The sequence below is a fragment of the Pipistrellus kuhlii genome, unplaced genomic scaffold (assembly GCF_014108245.1).
Source record: "Pipistrellus kuhlii isolate mPipKuh1 unplaced genomic scaffold, mPipKuh1.p scaffold_m20_p_7, whole genome shotgun sequence".
Lineage (NCBI taxonomy): Eukaryota > Metazoa > Chordata > Mammalia > Chiroptera > Vespertilionidae > Pipistrellus > Pipistrellus kuhlii.
The window spans coordinates 11,301,602-11,327,545 of record NW_023425573.1 but is presented as its reverse complement, the minus strand read 5'-3'; the positions used below and the strand labels follow the sequence as shown (position 1 = coordinate 11,327,545).

Genomic DNA, 25,944 nt, shown 5'->3' with positions numbered 1-25,944 from the left:
TACCATAGACTGGGAGATTTATTTAAAGCACACACACACACACACACACACACACACAAATATTTATTTCTCAGGGTTCTAAAGACCAGGAAGTTCAAGATCAAGGTGCCAGCGGCTTTGGTGTCTGATGAGCCCTGCATCCTGGTTCACAGACTGCTATCTTCTCACTGTGTCTGGATTTGGAAGAAAGGTTGCTGAGCTCTCTGGGGTCTCCTTTATAAAAGGGTGCTAATCCCATAGATGAGGGCTTTGTCGCCTCCTAAAGGCCCCCCCTCCTAATACCATCACATTGGGGGTTAGGCGTTAACAGATGAATTTGGGGAGAACACAAACATTCAGTCCACAGCATGCCATGTGTGAAAGAAAAGAGCCACATGCTAACCTGACAAGCTCAGGGGAGGCCTGCATGGCAGTCTTGCAAACTTAGAAACCTAAAATAACCACAAAAGATGGTTTGAAAATTAAGTATTTAACTACAAACAGGTTATAGTGGGTAGTCATGTTCTAGGCTGATATTTTCCCAAAGATCAAGTTCGATCTTTTTACTGAGATGAAACGGTTGGACCTGGGAGGGGAGGGAAGAGGCCTCATAGTTGATAAGGTTGAGAATGGAGGGTCTGGACCATGGGCACTTAATGAACTATCAAGGTTTACTGAGCCCATTTGCCTTTTTTTTTTTTTTTTTTTTTTTTGCCTCTAAGATAACATATCTATGAGATGTCTGGGTAACTTGTAACTTCCCTTTTTCCGGAGCCCCTGAGGCACAACCAAATATGGTGGGTGCCAGAACAGATATCACAAATTCCTTCATTATCATGTTAATTGTTCCTGCACTCATCTGAGTACCTGTCCACCATTTTACTTTTTATCCAATCTCAGGAGTTTCCCACCGCTTTGCTTTCTCCTGCCTCCTTACTCCATCACCAATGAATTTCATGTAACCCACCTATGTCCCTCCTTTGATTTCATTGTATCAATAGAAATGTAACCCCGCCATTCTTCGAAGCATTATCTCAATCCGTTGAGGTTCTGCTTCCCGACATATGTCAATAGTTTGGCTCAAATAAACTCACAAAATTCTTTACAGGTTTCAATGGGTTTTTTTCCGTTAACACATGCCTACCCACCCTCCCACACCCCAAAATTCATGTTCTCTCAGGTTATGCAGGCAAATTGCTCTCCAACTGTGAACCTATGATATCAAATATGTTATGTGTTTCCAAAATGCGTGGTGGGACAGATATAAGATACACTGTCCCATTCCAAGGAGAAATGGGAGAGAGGAAAGGGATGGCAGGCCCCACGAATGTTCCACTTCTGAAGGCTTGAAAATACTCCCCTTTGGCCTGATGGTCTACCCTTCAGGCCTGGTCCCCAGACTCAGGGCAGGAAGGAATTAGGTGACTCGTGTGGCACTTCTGCCCTCTGCACACTAATGTCAAACGTTCTCCATTCCCCAGTCACATTCCGAAGGACCAACCTCTCCTACAGGCACTAGAGGGGACCCCCCTAAACACAGCCCAAGGCCTCACTGGTCCCCAGCCTCCCATAAGCCCAGCTGCCACCTGGCTCAGCAGAGATGAAATGGTTGGACCTGGGAGGGGAGGGAAGAGGCCTCATAGTCGATAAGGTTGAGAATGGAGGGTCTGGACCATGGGCACTTAATGAACCATCAAGGTCCTAAAAAGTGCCCACTCACTCCTGGTCTGCTCACCTGTGCTCCATCTTCGGCTTTTGAAGAGCTCACAGCAGAGGGCAGCGCACCAAGGACACGGGAGCGGGACCAGTACTTTTCCATTGACATTAGCAAGCAGGATTTGTTACCGTGTGGTGTTTTTCCCCCCAGAAATAGGTTTGTTTTGGTTGCGGGGGCGGGCAGTGTCATTTCCAATATTAATTCCATCATTGGGTACAAGGGTTCTTTGATGTAACTAATTCATGAGACCTTTGTTACAACAAATATACAAACCCCTGAGTCAGGAGGTGGGAGTTTCTCTCACCCACCAGAACAATCCATTTAAAAGTGAAGACATTCAGTCTTGCCTTTTCATTAAATGAAAACAAACAAAAAATCAGTGGTTGTTTTTTTCCATTGTCTGAAACAAGATCAGAGAGGAGTCCTTGGGGGAGACAGCAGCCTGCCTTCGGCTCTGGTCAGCCCGTGGTGGTTCGTGGTGGTTCTTGTGCCCTGAGCGATCTTTAGGCCTCCCAGAGCCCTGGGGTGTCTGAAGGAGAGAAAACCACAGGACTTCAGGCCCCACCCCCAGCCCACCCAACTAGCCTTCCTGCTGAATTTGTTCACACCGCATAAGGTTTCATGCAAACAAAAGTTTCTCTGGTTGGATCAAGTTTGAGAACACCCTTGATAAATAGTTCAAGGTCAGTTTTCATTTCCCAGAAATTAACATATCTGGTTCCCTTAATCCGAAGTGCTTTCATACTTGGTAACTCTAATGCCATCATCTGACTTTAGAGCCCTGAGACCGAAAATGTTCCGCTTGCATTTTCTGTTGGCGCTGGAGGATTCCTTCCTATAAATATTGGGACACACCATGATCTGTGGTTTTGTTGGCAGCATCCCTACTCCTGTAAATGGGAAGCGTGTGCTCTGCATGTTCACTGCTTCCCTCTTTTAAGGGGCAGAGTGAGATGGTGGAGAGACCGTGGACCCTTGAAAACAATGCCTGGATCACTTCTCCCAGGAGTGCAAGCAGCCATAGCAGGGCGTTTGCCTCCACTCTCTCCTTCCCCAGCCTGCCCCGCCTCCATTCCCAATTCTCAACAGAATCAACTCCTACTCATCTTTCAGGCCCAGTGGTCCCTCCCCCCAAAACAAAGCTCCTCTCCCTGTTCTGTGTTCTCACAATGGTAAATATTCTACCTCAGGTTAATTTTCTCTCATATGAACCAACTCCTTGGAGGAAGAACACTGGTTGATCTTGTTTTCCACTGTGCCTCTACTACTTAGCATATGGCATGGCACAAGCTGGATGCCCAGTATCTACTGGGTAAATGAATGAGTGAATGAAGGATGCCTTCTTCATTTAAAGTAATTTTAGATAATCAGTCTAACTCTTTGCAGCCACGGAAGAGCTTCTTCAGTCACTCAACAAATACTTATTGGGCATTTGCTCTGTGGTGGCACAATCCTGGGCCCAGGGATACAGTGACATCCCTGCTTCCATTCTAGTAGAGAAGGCAAATGAGGTGAACAAAACTCCACATCAGGTCATGATGAGAGCTCTGGAGAAAATGAAATGGTGGTAGAAGAGAGCATGATGGAGGTGTGACTTCCGACTGGGTGATCAAGGAAGAGCTCAGACCTACATAAGAAGAAGGCACCAGTCATGCCAAAGTCTGAGAAAACAGAACTCAAGGCAGAATACATAATTTGCACCAAGGCCTTGGGACATGAAAGAAATGAGCACATTCAGGAAGCAGGGAAAAGACCAGGGTGGCTGAAATTATGAACAAGAGAGACAGCGGTTGGAGATGTGCTCACAGAAAGGGGTAGGGCCAGTCCCAAGGGGCCTCCATGGAAAGCTTATGGGGTTTGTTAGGTGTGTTGGGAGGTCAGTGGGAGGTTTCAAGGAGAATAATCATTGAGGCAGAAGAACGATGAGAAGAGTAGTAGTTTTTGAAGAGCAAAAGGGCTTAAAGCCAGAAATAGGGACAGATCTTGGAAGGCTTTGCCTCTGGGCCTAGGAATTTGATCCTCATGTACCAGGCCTCAGAGAGTTACTGGGCTATTTGCAGCAGAAATAGAAAGATCGAAAAAATCTGATCCAAGACCCTACCTTATTCGCATTGTCATCTCCAAGTTCTCTCATAACCCTGTTGTGGTGTATAACACATGTGAAACAAACAGACACACACACACACACACACACACTCGTACGTAAACACTCATCTCCACAAATGCACGAAGTGGAGAAGGCCTTGGACCTAGACATTGAGTTACAAAGAAAGTTGGCAGCTTCCAAGTGCATTTGGTTAAAAATGTTTCTGGACTAGCTCTGCGGTGGGAAGGATTCTGAAGCTACATCTCGACCAAGAGGAAAGGTAGATCTTCCTTAGTTAGCCAGGTCAAGAGGATACCAGATGTTTGTTGTCTCTGGCCTGAGGCACTGTCACACAGTGAGTTTGCCTTAAGACAAAGGATTAACTCTCACCATGGCATGTCAGGGCTCCACACACTCATGAAGGAAGTGGGCTGGGGGACAGAGAGGTCTTGCCTCCTCTCCTGAAACTACTTGAGCAGCTACCTGCATCGCCCACAGGTGAGGCCAAGTTCTGGGTATTGCTTCAGTTGAAAGAATAAGAATTGCTTGATTTGAGCTCCAGACATATAACTGGAGACATTCAGAAAGATCAAAATGATATTGTTCTTTTGATCAAGGAATCTGTCTATACACCCCCAGGTGTTTAAATCCAGAAGTCCTTGGTTATAGTTCCCACTTTGCCACTTATGTTCTGCATGATCCTGAGCTACTGATCTTACTTACGTGAGCCTCTGTTTACTTATCTGTAAAGTGGTTGCCTTGACTACATCACTCTTTGCCAGTGGACCAATCCTGTGGGTGGGGAGGAAGTAGAAAGGGTAAAGAGGGGCTGGGTGGACGCAGCACCCAACACCTGCACTTTAGGGCACAGATTGGAATTGTCTATATGACTTCCTACAAGGAGACATTTCTGCAATCAGAATGAGATTAGAGGTCCACTCCTCTCTCTTTGAGAAGAAGGAACCCATCCAGGGGCTGAGGCAGTGTACAAAGTGGGTTTAAGCTTAAATGGTTGTGGATGGTTTTCACACTGAGGCCCTCCAACCCCAGAGTAAGCAAGAAGAGGTGTGGGCCATGCACAGAGCAGGCTTTGAAGCCAGGATTGGTGGGAGGCAGAGTGAGGCACAAGGTAAGAGGCGGGACTACACAGCTGCTCTAGACTTAAAGGGCCACGAAGCCAAGGAGTCTGCTCTCTGGACTCCAGCTGCCAGCTTCCACACAAGGAAGGATTTCAGTGCTTTGACCTGAATCCTTTGTGCTCAGTCCCGTGCATGGTGCCAAATAGCATAACCAACCGTAAGGTGAAATCTGTTTACAGGTGGGATGCTTGGCCTGTCGCGATCTGATGAGTTGGTTTTCTTTGTGAACGGGAGGAAGGTAAGTTTTATGTGTTACGACCAGGGCTTGAGATAGCAGGAAACTACTAGCTGGAGGGCATCCTTTGTGGCCCATTTAGGTTGAGACCCCTCCAGACAGGGTCAGGAAGCCAGGGACTGCAACCCATACTAATTTGGCCTGTTCCCCATTCAGTCACGGCTCTGCCTCTGGGATGTAGGGGCGACAGTAAAGCATTGGGATTAATCGCATGTGCCTCAGTATCAGTATTTGGTTCCAATCCAGCTCTGCCATTTCCTGTATAAACTTCTGCAAGTTACTTCTCCTCTCTGGGCCTGGGAGTACCCTTCTCAGAAGCCACTTCCTGCGGCAGTTGTCAAGATTAAAAGAGAGGTACTTCTTTCACTGATTAGGACTCCCCTCGAACTTGTAAATCACTGAGCAATGAGCCCCATACACCAGAAGTTCTTTATCTAGTAGGATATGTTGATCCTCAAACTCAGGAGGAGAAGCAGAGCTTCCTTTTTCTCTTTATCAATTTAATTTTCCTGTTGAGTCTCCATTATACAGAATTGGGTAAAATGTAATTGCAGTCCATATTGGGTCTCTTCTTTCCCTGGGCTGTAGCTAAGCTCCAGGGAGAACCTACCGTATTTTTCGGATCATAAGACGCACTTTTTTCCCCCCAGAAGTGGGGGGAAAAAGTCCCTGCATCTTATGGTCCAAATATAGCCTACACATATACTTTTAAAAAAAAGTTTTTTTACTTGCCCGGCTCTGTGTGGTCTCTGTGTGCTTGCCCGGCTCTAAAATGGTTCTAAATGCTGCTGTTTACTTTGGGTTGATTACATGTGTTTATGACTGTGATGTTGGGTTTTAATGCACATAAAATATTTTAGGACACTATTTGTTTCAGAATCTTTTTTTCTTCATTTCCCTTCTCTAAAAACTGGTGCGTCTTATGGTCCGGAGCGTCTTATGGTCCAAAAAATACGGTATATGACAAGGAGAGAGGGTCTCCCTTTGTCAGTCTCCCTAGTATTCCTCCCTCCAGTCCTCACCATCCATCCACACAGTCAACCCTCAGTGCCCAGGCCCCTTCCTCTCCTGAGTCCCTCTCTGATCCTTAATGGGACCATTAAGCCACCTCCCACAGCAGGTGACTTCTCTTGGGTCTCACCACCTGTCCTTTAGGGCCCCTCAGCTCTCTATACCCATAAACCTAATTGGGATTCGGCCATGTTCACCCATTGCCCAGCCCAGGACTTGGATCAAGAAAAGAGTCAGAACATGGAAACTCTAAGTTCTCATCATTTCCCTTCTAACTCTCTCTCCATCCTGTATCCAATCTCCCCAGCCAGCAACCACCAGACATTCTTCCAAAACTATCACTTATGAGTCGAGTCCTTACTCGCTCGTTCCACTGCCCTGGACTTCAGAGGCTCCTTCCTCTATTTTCTGTTCCACATCCTCTGTGAGTCATGAGCCCCAAAGTGGTTACAACTAGAACAGGGAATAAGCTGAGAGTTGGAGAAAATATAGATGTGTGTGGTGGGGGTTGGAGTCAGCTAGAAAAGAAAAACATTATCCAACCACATTCCCAGTAAATATTTTTGAGGGCCCTGGGGTGGGAGGAAAGTGCAGAGGAGGGCTTCTTCTTTTGTTGACCAGGATCTCCCTAGAGCTCCAGAAAGCGGATGAATTTTATTTTATATATGTTGATTTCAGAGAGGAAAGGAGAGGGAGAAGGAAACAGAAACAATGATGAGAGAGAAAATTGATCGGCCACCTTCTGCATGCAGGGCGTTGGGCCTGCAAGCCAGGCATGTGCCCTTGACCCTTCAGTCCGCAGGCCAGTGCTCTGTCCACTGAGCCAAACCAGCGAGGGCACGAAAGCAGATGAATTTTAATATCTCCACTTGGAAGCATCTTCCTGTACTCTTTTTATTCCTAGAGGTCTACACTGGGTTGTGTTTTTCTTCCAGGGAGAAGGGAAGATCTTAACATGATTAGCTGTATCTGTCTTTCCTATGAGGCAAGAGAATGGCTGGAGGTGTTTGCAGGACAGTCAAAGGAAATATCCCCAAATAAGCAAATGAGAGAGAAGCACCAAACAAGTTTCCTCCATGACTTTTAGGGAGAAATCCCCCACTTTTTTTAAAATATATATTTTATTGATTTTTTTTACAGAGAGGTAGGGAGAGAGATAGTTAGAAACATCAATGAGAGTGAGAGTCATCGATCAGCTGCCTCTTGCACGCCCCCTACTGGGGATGTGCCCGCAACCAAGGTACATGCCCTTGACTGGAATGTTACCTGGGACCTTTGAGTCCGCAGGCAAAAGCTCTATCCACTGAGCCAAACCGGTTTCAGCGAAATCCCCCACTTTTTAAGGTGAGGGAGGGAGAGATGCTAGGGTTCCACCAAAGCCACCTGGGGTCCTGTGCTGGGCCCACAAGACTCACCATCACCACTTACCACACTGGAATGCCCTGGGGCCTCTCCTGATGACAACAGCCTTTTCTGCCTCCCCTTCCTGCCACCAACTCTTAAGATCCCTGATGTTACTAAATGGATTCCCCACTGGGAGGGGTGGAATAGAAACTCAGAGGAGCCAGCATAGCAACTCTTCCTGCCCAGCTTTCTTTCCTCCAGGATCCTTCATTAACACATGCATACACACACACATGCACGTATACATATGCATACGTACACACATGAATACATATATATACACATACATATACGCACAGACACAACATCCAAGTCTCTCCCAGGTTAAAATATTTCAAGAGTAGAAAAAGACTTGGTTGGAAAATTCCACAAAAATAGACAGTGGAGCGAACAGGGAGAACACGGCCCCAAGGCCCCTTGCACAGCAGTGGTTCCAGCTCTCATCACCTCACAGAGGCATAGTCGCCACACTTGCTTGGTGAGCCTCCTGCTCTGTAAATGTACAAAGGTCGTTTGCCATCAGAGCACTAAAAAGCAGGAGCAGCCGAAACCGATTTGACTCAGTAGATAGAGCGTAGGCCTGTTGACTAAAAGGTCCCAGGTTCGATTCGGGTCAAGGGCATATACCTTGGTTGCGGGCACATCCCCAGAAGGGGGTGTGCAGAAGGCAGCTGATCTATGTTTCTCTCTCATCGGTGTTTCTAACTCTCTATCCCTCTCCCTTCCTCTCTGTAAAAAAAATCAATAAAATATATTTTAAAAAAAGAAAAAGCAGGTGCAGATGAAATCAGGCCTAATATTTTACCCTATCCCTGAATCCAGCTGGCCGCAACAGACGCTCCACTGGGTCATTGGTTCAGTCTCCATAATAATCTCTTTTCTGGTTTCACACAGGTGATAGAGAGAAATGCGGACCCAGAAGTCAACCTGCTGACCTTCCTACGAAAGAACTGGACCCTTTTGACCACAGTCTTGGCTGTGTCTGTGTTTGCCTTAAAAGTCAGGCCTGCTGTGATGATGAGAACTAATCAAACCCTCCATCCCCAAACAGTCAGCCCCTTGGCCCTTGCTCTCTCTCTGCTTTGGCAATGGTTTTAGGGATATTAAGTTACCTGGGCTATTTACAGAGGATGAAGTTTCCCCAGAGTGTCTCCTATCTTGATCTCACAGAAGTGAAATACAAACTAAGCTCTGTATTTCAACACTAATTACTCCTTTAAGAGCCTTCTGGTCCTGGGAGGGCGGTTATGCAATAGAGGTTTGTGTTTCGTGCACCCTGCCCTGGAAAGAAACCAAGTTTTCCGGATTCAGGAAGAACATGTGTCATAGAAAAAGACCTACGTCTGTTTCCTTATAGGAGATTTTCCCTCACCATTTTATATTCTGAAATTTAGGTCATCATCAAGGCAAAGATATTTTTTTTATATATATATTTTATTGATTTTGTACAGAGAGGGAGAGAGATAGTTAGAAACATCGATGAGAGTCATCGGTCAGCTGCCTCTTGCACACCCCCTACCGGGGATATGCCTGCAACCAAGGTACATGTCCTTGACCGGAATCGAACCCGGGACCTTTCAGTCCCCAAGCCGACGCTCTATCCATTGAGCCAAACCGGTTTTGGCAAGGCAAAGATATTTTAATGGATAAGTCTGATAGGTCACTCAGGGATGCAAAAAAAAAAAAAAAAAAGACAGAAATTGCAAATTGAGGGAATCGTTCCCTATACTAGTGTTGGTTAAAGCTCGCCTGGATTTAATTAGTTGTCAATGTTTGAAAATTAGAAAGTCCTATGGTTTTCAATAACAAGGTTTTTAGCTTCTCATGAAAAATGGGAAGCTAGTCATTCCTGTGTGGCTGCAGTCTGGCTGAGAGGTAAGTAGGGACTGTCCCCAGGATGCTATGGAAAGTGGGACATAAGCTCTCTGGGTACACCCAGCCCACTCCACTGGTTCACCCGTCCTCCCTGATAGCATTTAAGGCTATGACAATTTAAATGAATAAGCCCAATGAAGTATATCCAATTTAAATGAATAAGCCCCATGAAGTATATCCAATTCCCTAAATTTTGTGGAAATGGACCACAATTAAAGAAATGGCTGATGAAAGACAGGGAGCAGAGGCTGAGCCTAGACCTGTACTTGAACCTGGACCAAGCAGGAACAGGACATTCAAGGTGGTTTATGAAAATAAGGGCAGGGGTCTTCTCTGAACGCTCAGTCACTGGCATTCAAATGCAATACAAACTACTGGGCAAAAACTAGCTATACATTGAACTGCTCACAATAAGTTCTCTCCCAATTATGTGATTAGAGCCTAGAAGAGTACCCATAATGAAGTAGACTTTTTTTAAATGTTTTTTTTGACTGGCTTCTTGTTCCAGCATTACAATGGGTTCAGCAATCTAAAGAAAGGCTGTGTAGATTAAGTAGGAGTCCAGAGACGGAAGATAATTTTGAAAGGCATTGGGGATCAGAGGAGCTTCAGCTAAAGGTGTTAAAGACTCCCCTTGTCTCAGAACCCTTGGTTTTTATTGACACAATTTGTCCTAAGGCAAGGTGGAGATAATACACTTAAAAGGGTAAGGTACAGAAGCACTATCAGATTGGGGAGTAGCCTACAGCTGTTCAGCTGTTTGGCCAACAGGAGGCAATAGCATGTAGATTGAGATGTCCTGAGCTGTCTGACAACAGACAATCATCCTATTCAGGTTTGAGGGAAGTGCCCTTTAGCCACTCCAACAATTATAATTGGAGTGGTAATTATATAAGTGACTCAGACTTGTAATTATGACATGCTGGAATTGGCTCCTGGCACTTTTACTTTTATATCCACTATCCTCTAAGCTGCTTATGATAAGCATGTGAAGATGATGTGGATATCATTTTCCCGCTTTGCAAATGAGAAAACAGGCGGTGGGGGGGGGGGGTGTAATAGAATGTGTCACACAGCTGACACAATATGGAGTGGTCCTTACTGAAACCTGGAAGTGAGTGACTTCTCAGACGTGCATACTTGTCTTTCCTTGAGAGCGACATCCTAGGCAGGTAGCTATAATAGAGGCCCCAGGCCCACCTGAGCATCTTTTTCTATATATATATATATATATTATTGATATTTTTACAGAGAGGAAGGGAGAGGGATAGAGAGTTAGAAACATCGATCAGCTGCCTCCTGCACACCTCCCACTAGGGATGTGCCCAAAACCAAGGTACATGCTCTTGACCGGAATTGAACCTGGGACCCTTCAGTCAGAAGGCCGATGCTCTAGCCACTGAGCAAAACCTGTTGGGCATCTTTTCCTTGACCACTTCCCTCCAGTAGGCCTCACAGGAACCAAGTATGCCTGCGGCAGAGGAGGCTGCGGCGCCTGTACCGTGATGGTGTCTAAGTGCGACCCTGTGTCCAAGAAGATAAGGTATCCTGCCCAGAAATCCAGGGCTGGGAAAGGGGGGAGGTTTTGTTTTTTTGCCAGGCTGGTATTCTCATCTCAACGATAAGGAAGATCTCCAAGGACCTCCCAACCTCTCGATTTCACTATCTCTGGATCTTAGACCCTTCCAAAATCTGATAACAGCTGTGAACTGTCTTCTCAGAAAATGCATTAATTAATTACATTTTGCACAACTTTCAGGAAGATCATGGACCTCCCACGACCCATCTGTGCATCCCAAGTTAAGAAACCCCAATTTAGACCAACCACTCATTTTACAAATGAGGAAACTAAGGCTCAACAATATGTAGTGACTTGTTTAAGGTCATGCAACTAGTAAGTCATAAGACAAGGACTTGAACCCACCCTTTTTGGCTGACACTAATGCCCTTCCTACTGTTGGGCTGGACCAACCCTGCGGAGCAGGGACCTGAGCTATCCTTAAATTAAGGACTAGATTCAAGAACTTTGGTTGTTCCCAAATCCACTGGCCCAAGAAATGCCTTCAGAACAAAACCATCCAACATGTTGAGCGACCTTATACAGGGAAGTTAAAATTAACAAGCAAAAAAAAAAAAAAAAATCATGAATATGGGTAAAAGGCATAGATGTGCCTTTGGCCTGTGATGTCCTAAGGAATACCTGTTGAAGGCCAATACTACTCCTGATGACAGAAGCTCATTCCTGTTGAGTCCAGACCCAGGTAGTCTGTCTGGGCTTGGAAAGTTTTATGAAGTTCAGAATGCCCATCTTTCTCTGGAGGATCCCCACTTCTTGAAGATAGCACTAAGTCAGCAGAGGGGACTCTAAATTCTTCCACCTGTTCCCCCGCCCCCGTCCCCCCTCCCCCTGTCCAGTTCTCCATCCCTCAGGCTGAATGATAGGCCTGGAGGGTAGGAGGGTCCCACTGCCCTTCTGGGTCCCCAAGTTCCCCAGGATGCAGGACTTGATTTTCCTTGTACTTCTCATTCAAAGACACTTCTCTGTCGCCGCATGCCTGGTGCCCATCTGCTCTCTCTATGGAGCTGCTGTCACCACTGTGGAAGGTGTGGGAAGCATTAAAACCAAGCTTCACCCTGTGCAGGTAAGAGCATACGTTAACGTTCTCACTTCTTGATCTTCTTTCTGCTGACTTGACTGTGCTTCCTGGGGCTTCTAGGAGAATTCTTCTCACTCTGGGGATGGAGGCAGCATGCTGCTAATTCCCAGTGAGAAAGATCTGGGCATTGGAGCTTGAGAAATGATTACAGTGAGAGAAAATGGCTTTTGAGTCACTTCTTCCTGGAGCAGAGTAGGAGAAGGGACACTGGCCACCTCTGATGGAGGGGAGACGTGCACTGCTGAGGGAATGAGCTCTACCCTGACAAGAGAGATGCAGGATGTGGAGCCTGGTGAGAGGTGCTGGCAACAGGAAGGCAGGGCCTGTGACCATGTATGTGTCCTTGCAGGAGAGGATTGCCAAGAGCCATGGCACACAGTGTGGGTTCTGCACACCTGGGATGGTGATGTCCATGTACACACTGCTCCGGAACCACCCGCAGCCCTCAGAGGAGCAGCTCATGGAAGCCCTGGGAGGTAGGTTTGACACGGAGAATACTCACCACCCGCAAGGCCAGGTGGGTGGGAAGTGTGCCTCACGCTGTTCCACCCCATCCACAATGTCACCCCAGCCCCACTCAAGAACCCCTTTGGTTGTTTCTAAAGTAGCTGCAGTTCACCCCGGAGAGAAGAATGGGTCTGTTTTAACTTTCCAAAGAAACCAGTAAAAATAAAGCCTACTGATACTCACGCCCCTTATTTTATCAGGTAATCTGTGCCGCTGCACTGGGTACCGGCCAATTCTTGAGAGTGGGAAGACCTTCTGCGTGGTGAGTAGTGACCATGGGGACACCTTACAGAGTAAGAATGACAGTGGCCGCTGGTCAAGGCTGGGAATTCAGGAGTTGACTTTTTAAAACCATCTAAACGGACTATAAGGGAGAAAAGTGAGTTAGCTCCAGCTAACTCCAGGGAGTTTTAGCTATTTGTTGAGGACAAGGTAAACATCACACCTGCTTTGATGTCCCATGTCACACCACAGAGGGAAGCCAGGTGATCTAAGCAGGCATCTCCCATGATAGTTAAGCGAAGACTTAGAGCAGGACAGGTTGGAGGGCTGCAGTGAGCCCAAAGAGACAGGCAAAGGCATGGAGTTGGCTTTAGGGAGGCCAGCTTTATTCCAAGAATCCAGATGGTCAGACAGTTGGACAGTCGCTTAGACATTTATATATGATACTTTATATATCTTCTATATAAGTTTTATATATTCCATATGTATCATTTTACTTTAAAAATAAAGTGGAAAGAATAAAGACCTTGCCGTGATCCTTTTCTCAATAGAAATTACCAAAAATGACCAAAAAAATGTTGTCTCATTTAAAATGCACATGCCCATTTACCTATAAAAGAAAGTTTCTCATCACTTCCTAGGAGTCGAATGGCTGTCAGCAGAAGGGAGCAGGAGAGTGCTGCTTGGATCAGGGAGAAAATGATTCCTCTTCGCTAGGCAGGAGCAGCGACGTGAGTCCCTGTATTCGATTTGTCCTCCCGCTGAGAGCACAGCTCCACACGGGCTCATTAGTCCTGACGCTCATTCTCTGCTTTGTTCCAAATGTCCCAAGTGCCTGCACAGATAAAGCACTTGTCACCTGGGAGGCATGTTGGGAGGTGATTCAAAGTCTGTGATCTGACCTTTCTCTTGGCTCTCAGGGAGCCTAAAACTAAACAAAAGCCCACTCAGTTCAGAGAAGAAAGGTCAGCCTGCGACATCCCAGTCACTGGCTTTGCTCTCTCAGAGACACGAGTTTCCAAACAGACTCACTGCCAAGTTCTTAAATGAATTATTTGGAGAAGCCGGAATACAGGACAAATGAGGAAATCCAAGAGAACAGAGTCGGCCTCAGAGGAAACTGAGTCCCTCGGACCTACCTTATTCCCATTCTTGGCCTCCCACTGTCCCGGCATTTTGGTCTGAAGAAGGCATGCGATGAACAGAAGGGTGTTGCAAAGGAAAATAGCTGCACCCCATCCCCAACCCTGAGAGCATTTCACAGAGAATTAGTGCCTTGCAGGGATCAGTACATTCAAAAGTCTGATTCTTAATCTGGTGGCCTTGGGAATTCAACCCGGGCTCTGGAAACCACCTGACTTACTTTAATCAACTCAGAACAATATGGTGGGCCCTGATATTCCTTTATAAAGAGGAACACAAATATGAAGCAGACCTTACCATCACGGAGCCCCATGTCCTTCCCTGCAGAAAGCACACACAGGAAGCCACAATTCCAGAAGCTTGCTTGATGAGCTTGGGTGCAGAGCAGTTAAATCACCTTAAGGGTCACATTACAGAAGACCCCCTCTTCTACCAGGGTAGACCAGATGTCTGCCCACACCCGCTCTTCCCTGGGAGCTGTTAACATCTTCCACTGGATACCTGTTAGTTCTTGGCTCAACATCTGTGAGGGGGAACTCTTAATCCCTCATTATGTTTGTTTTACACTTGAAGTCTCAGACACAGTTTTCTTTCTAGGTTTTAGAGATACACTACATCATTGCTCCTAGGTACTGCCCACACTTCTAATCCCAACTCACACAAAAACTGATCCTTCAGATGCTGGCCTGTAATGCTTCAATCCGGGGTCCTACTCAGAACCTTTACAAGGAACAGGGCATGTTTTCTCTCTAGATCCTGAGAAGACCTCAGAGACAGAAAAAAAATGGACAGTGTGAGATAAATGTCAGGCCATTTATCTAAGTGTCACAATTATCCTTCAAAATATGCATTATTTCTATTTAGCCTTTCCAAGGAAGAACCTTTCCATAGGGAGGTCGGAGTTGTAGCAGAGCTGAGAATGAACCCAGAGCTGTGTGCCCCCAACTTCTCCTCATGCTCTACTCTCTTACTCAGACCTCTAGCCCTGCACCGGCAATGCTTCCCCAATTTTCCTCTCCTCCGCGGGAATGTTTTCTAGGAATAAGTGTTTCCAAAGCTGAAACATTTTTCATTTAGAGAAGATTATAGGTTGGGTAACTTTTCATTGAGGTTTTGTTTCCTAATCGTTAAGATGGAGATGATAATTTACCTTCTTTGCACAGTTGTTGGGAGGATTAAATAAATGACTAACATGTAAAGCACTTGGGGAAAAAGTATTTCATAAATGTTAACTATTACTGTTAAAAATTAGTGGAGTGTGCATATGTGTTTACACAGGGGCATGTAGATGTAATTTTTCTTAAGCTACAGGACTTCTCGGAGCTTTTAGCATTTTAAATCCTGACTTGACAGATGAGAGGATAGTGGTTTGAATCCCAAACTTAACCTCTGATAGTTTTTCATAGATTCTACTGATGTTCCACGGGGTACTTTTTGAAGTATCTCATAGAACAACCTTTTCTTCAGTATCATACTAGTGGTAAATCAACATTTCTCTCTTACAATAAAATTCTTAACATAAATTGGTTCAAACCATTTCCCATAAGAAGAGTAGGAAAGTTATTTCTAAGCTCATGTTGCCTGATTAATGTAAATTATTGGAGTGCTGTTCCCAGTCGAGCTGGGCTGACCGAGCCCTCTTCTTCTGCCTTTCATAAAGATTTCCACAGAGTTATTTGCGAAAGAAGAGTTCCAGCCCTTGGACCCTACCCAGGAGCTCATATTCCCCCCAGAACTCCTGGTAAGATGAACCGGGTGTTTTATGTGTTGTTTAAATGTCACTGGTTATAAACTCAGTTGTCCAAACTACCCTTTCCTTCCTGTGAAATTTGTCAAATCATGGAAATGTTTGATCAGATCAACATGTTTGTCCCTGCTCAGCTCACCAAGCCCTGCTGTTGCCCTCAACACACACCCCCCAAAGCCTCAGCTGAGACTATTTTTAAGTGACATCATCGTATGTGTCCCTGTTGACTGTCCCAAGCCATACAGCTTTGCCCAACCCCTCACTTGGTCTTTCTGGCCACTCCAGTACGTTAAACCTATGGAGCACTTCCAGCCAGCCACCCCCTTCCCTCACCCTTCAGCATCTCCATCTGTCCTCTCGGCACCCAGCGGTGCAGTTCTACAGAATCCCTCACTCTGAAGGGGTGCTGGTGTTTATCCATGATGTAACCACTATTTATCCTCCAGCCATGTGCCAGGCACTGCTCTAGGCACTAAGTGTGCTTCAGGGAACAAAGCTACATAAAGACCTGGAGGAGTCTGGGATCTGGTGGGAGAGACAGACAATTAGCAAAGTAAGAGATACAAGTGAGAAGGAAGAAAAATAAAACAGAAAAGAGGAATAGGATGCAAGGAGTTGCAATTTTAAATACTCAGTGAACGGAAGACTTCTCTGAGAGGTAACATTTGAAGAAAGTCCTAAACTTCAGGACCTAAAGGAAGGGAGGAGCCAGCCATGAAAATACATGGGGAAGAGCAAACCAAACAGTGGGCACAGCAAGTGTAATGGTGTGAAAGATGGGCACATGCCCCCCTGATGAAGGGACAGAGCAGGGACCAGCGTGGCTGGAGGGAAGCCGGGGGAGGGGGAGAGGGGAAGGGGCACAGACCATACCTGATTTATGGCTTTTACTCCCTGTGAGATGAGAAGCTATCAGGGAGGCTGGACACAGGAGGGTTATCTCCTATCAATGTTGTCACAGGATGTGAGGTCCGGCTGGCTGCTGGGATGGGAGTGGCCTGTGGAGGGGCAAGGGGAGAGAAGCAGGGAGCCCAGTCAGGGTGCTGATGGGGGTGCGGGACCAGCTGCCAGAGTGCAGGTGGTGAGCAGCAGGTGGAGTCTGGAGATACTTTGGAAGAAGAGCAGACAAGATTTCCTGGGGGCGGGGGGGGGGGTGATGTGGGTGTGGGACAGAGAGGACACAAGGCTCGGGGCAGCTGGAAAGTGGCCATTTACGGGGAAGGAGACCTCCGGAGGAGCAGAGCATTCTTCCTTTGGGAGGATTCTTATTGGGTCTTGGAAGGGGATGAAATATGAAGATCTTGGTGTGAACGTATGGAATTTGAGATGCCTATTACACACGTAAGAGTGGATAGTAAGTAATCCTTCAGGTACATGAGTTTGGATTTTGGAGGAAAAGCCCAGGCTGAATATATTAACTTAAGAGCATTTGTGTAGTTATGATTTTTAAGGCCATGATACTAAATTATGTTAAATTACTCTATACTGAAGGATCAATGACAGGTGCCAGTTCATGTTGTCACCTGTCTCTGAAGAGCTACCTAAAAACCATGTTAAGCTAAAGGAGTAAACCTCTAGTGATGGGAATTCAGTCATTAGCCAACAGGAGTTGGGAGTACCTTTTTGGTCAAGTGGACCTTGGGACTCCCAGAGAGGAACATGCCTCCACCCAGGATCTTGCCTAACTCAGGAAGACAGGTGTGCACTCACTTGTCATTTGCATGTAGAGACTGGCAGAGAACCCAGAAGAAAGAACCCTGACCTTCCATGGGGAAAGGGTTACCTGGATCTCCCCTGGGGCCCTCAAGGATCTCCTGGAGCTCAAAGTGAAGCACCCGGAAGCGCCTCTCGTCCTGGGCAACACCTCTCTGGGTGAGTGAGTGCAATGGTGCTCAGGCCACCATTAACGCCAGGCTGCACTTACACCCCTCCTCGGCTCTCATTCCAGGCACTGCCTTTTTAGGAGAAAAGCCTCGTCCTTTAAAATAAGAATACTGTATGTTAACAATATATTACAAAATATATGATGACATTATACATAAAGACTATAATACTTACATATGATTATTCATATCTATAATAATAAAAGTGTAATATGCTAATTAAACCAGCCGTCTTTCCAGACGACCTTCCAGACAAAGCCAAGGCTGTGAGGGAAGCCCGGGTCCCGGGTGCCAGAGGGAAGCAGGTGTCAGCAGCCGGGAGAAGGAAGGTCTACTCTTGCATGAATTTTCATGCATCTGGCCTCTAGTATAATATAATATGTTTGTATTGTACTTTTATATTATTGCTATAATACATATAACCCATATGTGTATAATTTATATATAATTACTAGAGGCCCAATGCATGAGATTTGTGCAAGAGGAGGCCTTTCTTCCCCCAGCTGCTGGCATCGGCTTCCCTCTGGCACCTGGGATCCGGGCTTCCCTCCTCCAGCCGCCAGCAAGCACCTGAGACTGAGGCTTGCTTCCCTCCAGCCCTGGCTTCGTCAGGAAGGACATCCGGAATGACGTCCAGAGATGTCTTGTCTAATTAGCATATTACCCTTTTATTATTATATATCATATCATATCATATCATATCATATCATATCATATCATATCGGTCTCCAAAGTTGAAGACTCTAAGAGTATTCAGGGTAACCCCTTGAGGTGTAGTGGGGAGGTATTACAGGTTTGAAGGTTTGTTTGTTTTTTACCATTTACTCTATCTTTTTCTTTTTTATATTATTTTTGCAAATAGTGAGTAGATATAGCAGAATTTTAATTTGTATGTATGGGTATATTAACAATGTGCACCCAGTTATCATCCACACCCAGTCTAAGAATGAGAACTTGACCAGGAACTTTGAAGACCCTGTGAGCTCTCCCTAACTCAATCCCTCCCCTTCCTGTGCCCATCCATCCTCCTTCACCTCCTTCCTCTCCCCTCCCTTCCCCTCCTCTCTCCTCTTCTACCCTCCCCTTTTCCTCCCTTTCCCCCTTCCTTCCCCTCCCCTCCTCTCCCCTCCCCTCCCCTCCACTCCCTTCCCTTCCCTTCCCTTCCCTTCCCTTCCCTTCCCTTCCCTTCCCTTTCCTTCCCTTCCCTTCCCTTTCCTTCCCTTCCCTTCCCTTCTTCTCCAAGGCACTCATCAGCCAGTATGTGGTGCTGGTCAGTCCCTTCCATGTTTTTACAGGTTTATCACATAAAATTTAATCCCTAAGCAAGACATCACCTAGTTTTATGTACTTTTTGAACTTCACATGATTACATTGACACGGTATTATGCTTCTGCAGTTTGCTTTGTTCATTGAACATTCTTGAGCTGAGATTCGCCCACAAGGTTGCGTGTAACTGTGCTAGGCTTCATAGTATGGCTGTGGCACAATTGACTCATCCATTCTATTGCTGAAAGACATGGAGTGCTTTCCAACAAAGGCTTTGAATATTACAGATGTTCTAACACATGTCTCCTGGTGCCCACATGCAAGAGTTTTCTAAAAACCTCTCATCCATTTTACTTCCCGTTTTTATATAACCATGCAGTGAGTGTATAAATAAAAACATATATTGGGAGTATATGTGCTATCAATTTACTTGGCTGGGTATATGCCCACTGCTTTCACCTCTATATACATATATTATCAATTTTTAAATTAGTATCTGAACATTTTAATGAAAAACACCCAATGCCCCCCCCAAAAAAGGCATTTTCTCTTTCCTAACTCTTTCTATTTTATATATTATATATATATATATATATATATATATATATATATTTTTTTTACTTTTCAGGACCTTCAATGAAATCTCAAGGACATGTTCACCCAATTCTCCTCTCTCCTGTGAGGATTTCAGAGCTGAGCATGGTGTCTACAACTAGTGAGGGTGAGTTCCTAGTGTTCTTATAAAACATCAACCATCCAATTCCTGCACTAAACTTCCACTTGCCAAATAATTTGGAAGCTCCTCATACACTTGTGTTGGCTGGCCTATTGCCACCTCTTCATCATGTCTCTGCTATACATCTTACCATGACGCTTTGCTATCAAAGCCATTGTACAGACTATGAGGTATTCAGATGGCATCATTCAATACCTTGTAGGCCCCTGCAGGACTCTTGCCTGTTAGATGCCATGGTGACTTAGAGACAATACATTTGCAGCATCACTTGAATGGGAAGACAGCAAGAGAGAACGGCTGTTACCCATCAGTTGGTTGAATTCCAGGGACTAAGGATATTTGCAGGGTAGAAGCAGGAGAAATGTTGTCTGGCACTCAAATATTGATACTATTTTGTGACTTGGGGACAATGGCAAGAGGCCAAATGGGACAAAGATCTGCCTGGACAAGCACCCTGGTCACTTGCAACATCCGAAAGAGCCCACTCTGCGCAGATATCATCAGGCAAGGTGGCTCTCACAGCGTAGAAGGAAACATGCAAGACACTGCCCTCAAGATGCAAAGTTCCCTTGACAAAAGGAACTTTATTTTACTCTTTTCTGCATCCCCCAGAGCTTCTAGCCTATAAGTAGATGCATATTAATACTGTACATATGTAAGTGCTCAGTCATTGACTTACTGGGGGGAAAATACACACACACACACACACACACACACACACGAATGAGTTGATCAGGAACTTGAATTTGGGATGCAAAGGAAATGATAACTTCCTGAACTTCAGCAACAGGAGGCTAGCTGAACCGAAAGCAGGCCACGGTGTGTTTGAGGGGGTCAGTGGTGGGCAGCGGTGGGAACCTTCCTTGGCTGTATCACCTCCATCCAGTAGGCCTAGCTTCCTGGCCTCTAACCATCGTCAGCCAAGCTTAGACTGTGCTGCAGACCAGCAAGCCCGCCTTCCCTGGTCTCACCCCAACCATGTGCAAGGGAAAGGGACCTTCCTGGTTTTGCTCAGCACCAGGGCTTCTGAGCTTCAGCCTTGGACCTACGCAGGCAGCACACCTGCTTGCCACTCGGAAAAGGAGAAGAAGGGAACCGGTCTGCCCCCCTGAAGCTGGGTTTGTTTTTTTCCGGATATTGATTTTAAGCTGCTTATTAAGAAACCAGATCCGTCCCCCTTTCCTGCCCAAGAGACTTTGACAGAGAAACCTGATTCAGGAAAGAGAGCTTATGAGATCGCGCTGGCCTGAATTAACTGTGGTAAACAGAGGTCTTCAGACAGGGGCCTCATAGCCAGATACCCGCTGTGTCCCATTTTTTTCTGAGTCACCTAGCAAGAATTCTCCTACTGTGTGTGTTCAGCTCTCCCTCAACCACCTGTAAATCGCCCATTCTCATTTCTGAAATCTAACACCTCATTCTCCCCCTTTTCTCCTTTGTCTCTTATATACCCAATGGAGCCTCACCATCTTTGGAACTTTTCGCCTATGTGAATTCTCCATGTGCATATATTAAAACTTGATTTTTCTCCTGTTAATTTAATTATTAGCCCAGCCTAGGGCAAGTTAAAAGATGGGATGAAATGTACTCTTTTTTTTTTTTTTTTTTTTTTTTTTTTTTTTTTTTTTTTTTATTAGCTCTTACAGAGAGTGGAGGAAAATAGTAAAAGGGGTGGGTTGGGAGTTTAGACTACTCGTTTAAGCACAAGGTTCAGATGGAAAGCCCTTCCCTAATCTTCATCCCAGGCACCCACATTTTCCAAACTGTTCTTTAGCACCACAACCCTGACCTCTAACAGATCTTAGAATAAGTACCTGGAAACCAATTGCTGTTTAAAAAAGGGGAAAGCTTTCTTGCATCCTTCCTATCACTGAGCCCCTTATACCTGCCCCTGAGCGGGGTCTTCAGAGCACAACCCGCAATCCTCAGTGTAACTCAAGGCCCTCCTGTGATAGATGAGGAAGCAGAGAATCAAAGGGACAGTGCAATTGACCAAGATCTCTGAATTGGCTGGAGGCCGAGCCACAGGTCTCCCGCTTCCAAATCAGAGCTCCTTGATTACTGCCATTCTCCGTCCCCCAGGCCCACCCCAGGCCTGTGCCATTGGCTGTTGCTACGGACCAGACCACTCCGTTTGGATTCTGCTGGTAAATTAGAGCCAGATTCTGCAATCTGAGGAAACAAACCCGCGCCTTTCTGGGGGCCTATTAAAATTAAAGTGTGAGCGCCCTCTCGTGGCCATCGGGGATGTTTCCCAGGATTCTCAACCTTTTCCTAAGGCCCAAGAGTGAAGGACACTCACTGGTGGGGCAGGGTAGTCTGGAGCCACATGTGCCCCCTACCCTACCAGCACCCCGGAAAATAAATTCCTGTGATGTCATATGTTTGTTCAAATGTTGCATGCTAACCTATGTCATGGGCATGTTTAGCTCACTATACCTTTTCCCCTCAAAATCTTTAGCACAGCGAGTACTCCAGAAAGTCACTGAATCTTTATCCCACGGATGCAGGAACTCCGAAAAGCATGAGTTAAAACAAAACCCACATCCTGAGCCTCAATCCAACTTAAAGCTCTTCAACTGCACTGAAATGCAAACTAGGTTTTGTGACCAAAGGTGGAATACAACATGAATATAAGGACAGTAAAGAGATTCTCTCCGTATAGTGGTGTCTTGCTTAGCACAAAGTAGAGGGTGGTGTGAGCAATGGAAATGGCCAAATAAAAGTCCCCGGGGGTTGTGTGGCCCTGAAATGCCATCAGGTGTATCCCCCTTACTTACAAAACATCTTTCTATAGCTTCACTGCGGTTACTCAGGAGGAGGTCAAGGAAAGTTCTATTGAATAGTAGGGTCTGCTGCCTGCTAGATGTTCCTGTCATTCCTTCTCTCTAGCTTCTAGTCCCTTGCATCTGTTTGAACAAGAATGTAGACCAGCCCTCGCTGGTTTGTCTCAGTGGATTGAGCATTGGCCTGCAGACTGAAGGGTCCTGGGCTCTGTTGCAGTCAAGGGCACATGCCCTGGTTGTCAGCTTGATCCCCAGTAGAGGGCGTGCAGAAGGCAGCTAATCAATGATTCTCTCTCATCACTGATATTTCTGTTTCCCTCTCTCTCTCTCTCTCTCTCTCTCTCTCTCTCTCTCTCTCTCTCTCTCTCTCTCCCTCCCTCCCTCTCTGAAATCAGTAAAAAAATATATATTTTTTAAGACTGTAGACTAGCTCAGGTGTCCTAACCCTGTTGCACAGAACCACCTCGAAGCCTTTGAGAAAGCCCCAGGCCCACAGATTCTACTTAAGTTGTCTGGGAAGGGGCATCTGTGCTGTTTTCAAGTTCCCAGTGATTCAGCCAACATGGAGAGCCGTGTGCTAGATGAACACTCAGACCCTGGCGTCATGGTGACCATTCAGCGGCTCCTCCCAGGTCCCCAGTAAAACCGACTTGCTTTCCAGGACTGACCATCGGCGCCGGCTGCAGCCTGGCCCAGGTGAAGGACATCTTGGCTGAGAGGGTGTCCGAGCTCCCAGAGGAGAAAACGCAGACCTACCGCGCCCTCCTGCAGCACCTGAGGAGCCTGGCGGGCCAGCAGGTCCGGAATATGGCGGTATGTCCTCCGGCCCAGCCATCGGGCACCGGGCATCTGGTTCTCAGTCCCTCTGAGATGCTGAAATCGGCATGGGCAGAGCCCGTATGCACAAGGGTCTCCACGGGCACGATAAATACATGTGTAACAGTTAACCAACATTACTTAGTAACAGATGTAAAGGAGGACTCGAAGTCAGGTTGGATCCAATAGCCTAGTTCAGTGGTCGGCAAACTCATCAGGCAACAGAGCCAAGTGTCAACAGGACCACGATTGACATTTCTCTTGAGAGCCCAGTTTTTTAAACTTAAACTTCCTCTAATGCCACCTCTTCAAAATAGACTCGCCCAGGCCGTGGTATTTTATGGAAGAGCCACGGTCAAGGGGCCAAAGAGCCACACGTGGCTTGAGACCCATCGTTTGCCGACCACGGGCCTAGTTGCACTGTGGGTAGGAAAAGGACTTCATGGTTTGCTGATTTTATGAGAAAACTGTCCAAGAACCCAATTCCGCCTGAGGCTGCATTGACGGAAGCACAGTCCCTGAAATGAGGAGGACAGCCTTCTCTGCTCCGGGCAGTCAGACCACAGCTGGAGGGCCATGCTCAGACCTGGGAGACACAGGTTAAGGCCGTGTCATTTATGAGAAAGCAGGAAAGACATGGTTAGGTTTGCAAAACATGCGTGCTCCCTCTCCTGCGTACCCCAAACGGTGTGTGAGAGCCCCTTGGGGTACAGAGACTTGGGGACGGAGCACCTGTTTCCTTTGAAAAAGCTCTTCAGGTGATTTCAAAATCCCCGACAAGAACCCCAGTGCCCGGGAGCCTGGAAGGAGATGGTGCAGGAGAGGGGGGGGCTGGCCACCGCGTCAGGAAGAGGACGGTGGGGGTGGGACAGTCAGAGGAACCATGAGAGCTGCCTTCAACTATTTATCGGCTCCAAAGGACGATGGATTCACTTCCTGTGATCAAAGGGATGGAAGTGTGACCGACTGGAGGCCGATCTCAACTCAGTGGAAGTGAACACTCCTAAAATCAAGCAGTCCGCAGAGGAACTGGGGTTCCCTGTCCTCACAGTGTTACCGCCCAGACCACGGCACCGCAGGGTCACCGTGGACTCGGTCACTGGGAGGGGGGAGGGCACTGAGGTGAATGGCCAGTCAAGGCGCTCCCACGTCCTGAGACGCTACACAGGCTCAACCCACCCTGCGTGGAGTCTCCCAGTGGTCTGGGTGCCCCGCACGTTGGCATGCTCACGTGAATTCTGTGATGTGGCCATGGCTGGGTGGCGGGTGGGGGGTTCAGAACTGGCCACTGAGCACCGCTGCTGGGGGTTTGAGTCCCACTCCGGCCCCCCTCTAGCTGAGAGACCTGGGTCAGGCGTCACCATTTCTCTGTGCCCAGGGTCTCCATCTGTAGGATGAATCTGTGGGGACGACATCCATCTCACAGGCTGCTGTGAGGATGAGTGAATGTGTGGGGAAAGGAGGGCAGCGGGTGGGACACCCCAAAAGTACGGAGGGTGGGTTACCATCCCTCCCTCTCTGGGTGCTGGCCTCCCGGGCAGGGTGAACGGGTCCCCCAGGGCCCTTTCGCATAGGCAGGTGCCTGTGGGCAGAGGGCATGGGGGTGGACCGGCCCGGCTGTAACTCTCTCCCCTCAGTCCTTAGGGGGACATGTCATCAGCCGGCACCGCTGTTCGGATCTGAACCCAATCCTGGCGGTGGGCAACGCTACCCTCAACCTGGTATCCGCAGGTGAGCTATCCCGGAGCACTCCCAAAGCACCCAAGGGGGGTCTCTGTCCTTTCTAAAGGGTCCTCTTTACGTCGGAGCCCCTGTCCCTGGCTCTCGATGCCCATGGGAAGCGCAGGCTCCTGCAGGAAGGCGCGTGGATGGGGTGGCACTGCCCCACGGGCACAGGCACCCGCCCTGAAACCCAGCCTGTCTGATCTTCGAACGGGGGCACCTAACTCCCCCCAGGGCGTCTAACTCCCCCTCCCCATCCCCTCTCCCTCCTTCACACACAGCCCATCACACCCCCACTCCAGCTGTCCACCCCACTCAGCCCATCCGTTATTTACCAGCCGTGGCTGACACGGGCGCCGGGGTCAGGGGGAGCAATCACAGCTGCCCCGTGTGAACGTCACGGTTGAGTCCGACCCAGAGTTCTGTCCCTGGCCCCATCCCTGCCCGGTGGGAACCCAGAGCGCAGGGAGAGCCCTGGGGGCAGGGAACAGCGCTCCTGTGCCCACCAGCTCGCATGGGGCCCGCGGAGGGGCTTCACCCCTGACAGCCCTCGGCCCTTTGGCTGAGTCCTCCGGCCTGTGGTCCAGGACGACCCCAGTTGACCCCCAGAGACCAGGAGAGAAGAGACAAGACTCTGGGGCGTCAGGATAGGAAGGGCAGCGGGGCCCACAGCAGCCGCCTCCTGCACCGGCTGCAGGAGTGGGGTGACTGACTGTCCTCCTGGGCTGTTGCTTGGTGGTCACCCCAGCTCCAGGACTCTGTCCTCCCAGCTCTGCGAAGCACCCGCCCCAGCACAGCCCAGCTCCAGAAGGCCAGGTGTGGCCTCGCTGACCAGCCCCAGGAGGGCCAGGGGTCGGGGGAGGGGGGCCCATGGGCGCTCCTGCCCCCTCCCCACGTCTGTACAGCCGGCGGGGTGCCGCTTGTGCCAGGAACGACCCTGTCAGGGTCTCTCTCCTCCACACACCTCCTGCGGCTCCCCAACCCCCCTTTGAAAGCCGAGGGGACCGGGACCG

The 25,944-nt window shown here is 47.6% G+C and overlaps 1 protein-coding gene across 1 annotated transcript in view; it reads left to right on the top strand.

The window, feature by feature from the left end:
• The first annotated feature begins 4,972 nt into the window (after positions 1 to 4,972).
• Positions 4,973 to 25,944, top strand: part of LOC118709128 (aldehyde oxidase 2) — a 60,152-nt gene continuing 39,180 nt past the window's right edge. Inside the window, exons 1-12 of the mRNA XM_036420998.2 lie at positions 4,973 to 5,159; positions 8,466 to 8,523; positions 10,893 to 10,989; positions 11,980 to 12,088; positions 12,453 to 12,579; positions 12,811 to 12,872; positions 13,474 to 13,563; positions 15,636 to 15,716; positions 17,450 to 17,594; positions 19,500 to 19,592; positions 23,055 to 23,206; positions 24,847 to 24,940. Coding sequence (XP_036276891.1) covers positions 5,106 to 5,159; positions 8,466 to 8,523; positions 10,893 to 10,989; positions 11,980 to 12,088; positions 12,453 to 12,579; positions 12,811 to 12,872; positions 13,474 to 13,563; positions 15,636 to 15,716; positions 17,450 to 17,594; positions 19,500 to 19,592; positions 23,055 to 23,206; positions 24,847 to 24,940 — 1,162 coding nt within the window. The 5' untranslated portion in view covers positions 4,973 to 5,105. The remainder of the gene's footprint in view (positions 5,160 to 8,465; positions 8,524 to 10,892; positions 10,990 to 11,979; positions 12,089 to 12,452; positions 12,580 to 12,810; positions 12,873 to 13,473; positions 13,564 to 15,635; positions 15,717 to 17,449; positions 17,595 to 19,499; positions 19,593 to 23,054; positions 23,207 to 24,846; positions 24,941 to 25,944) is intronic.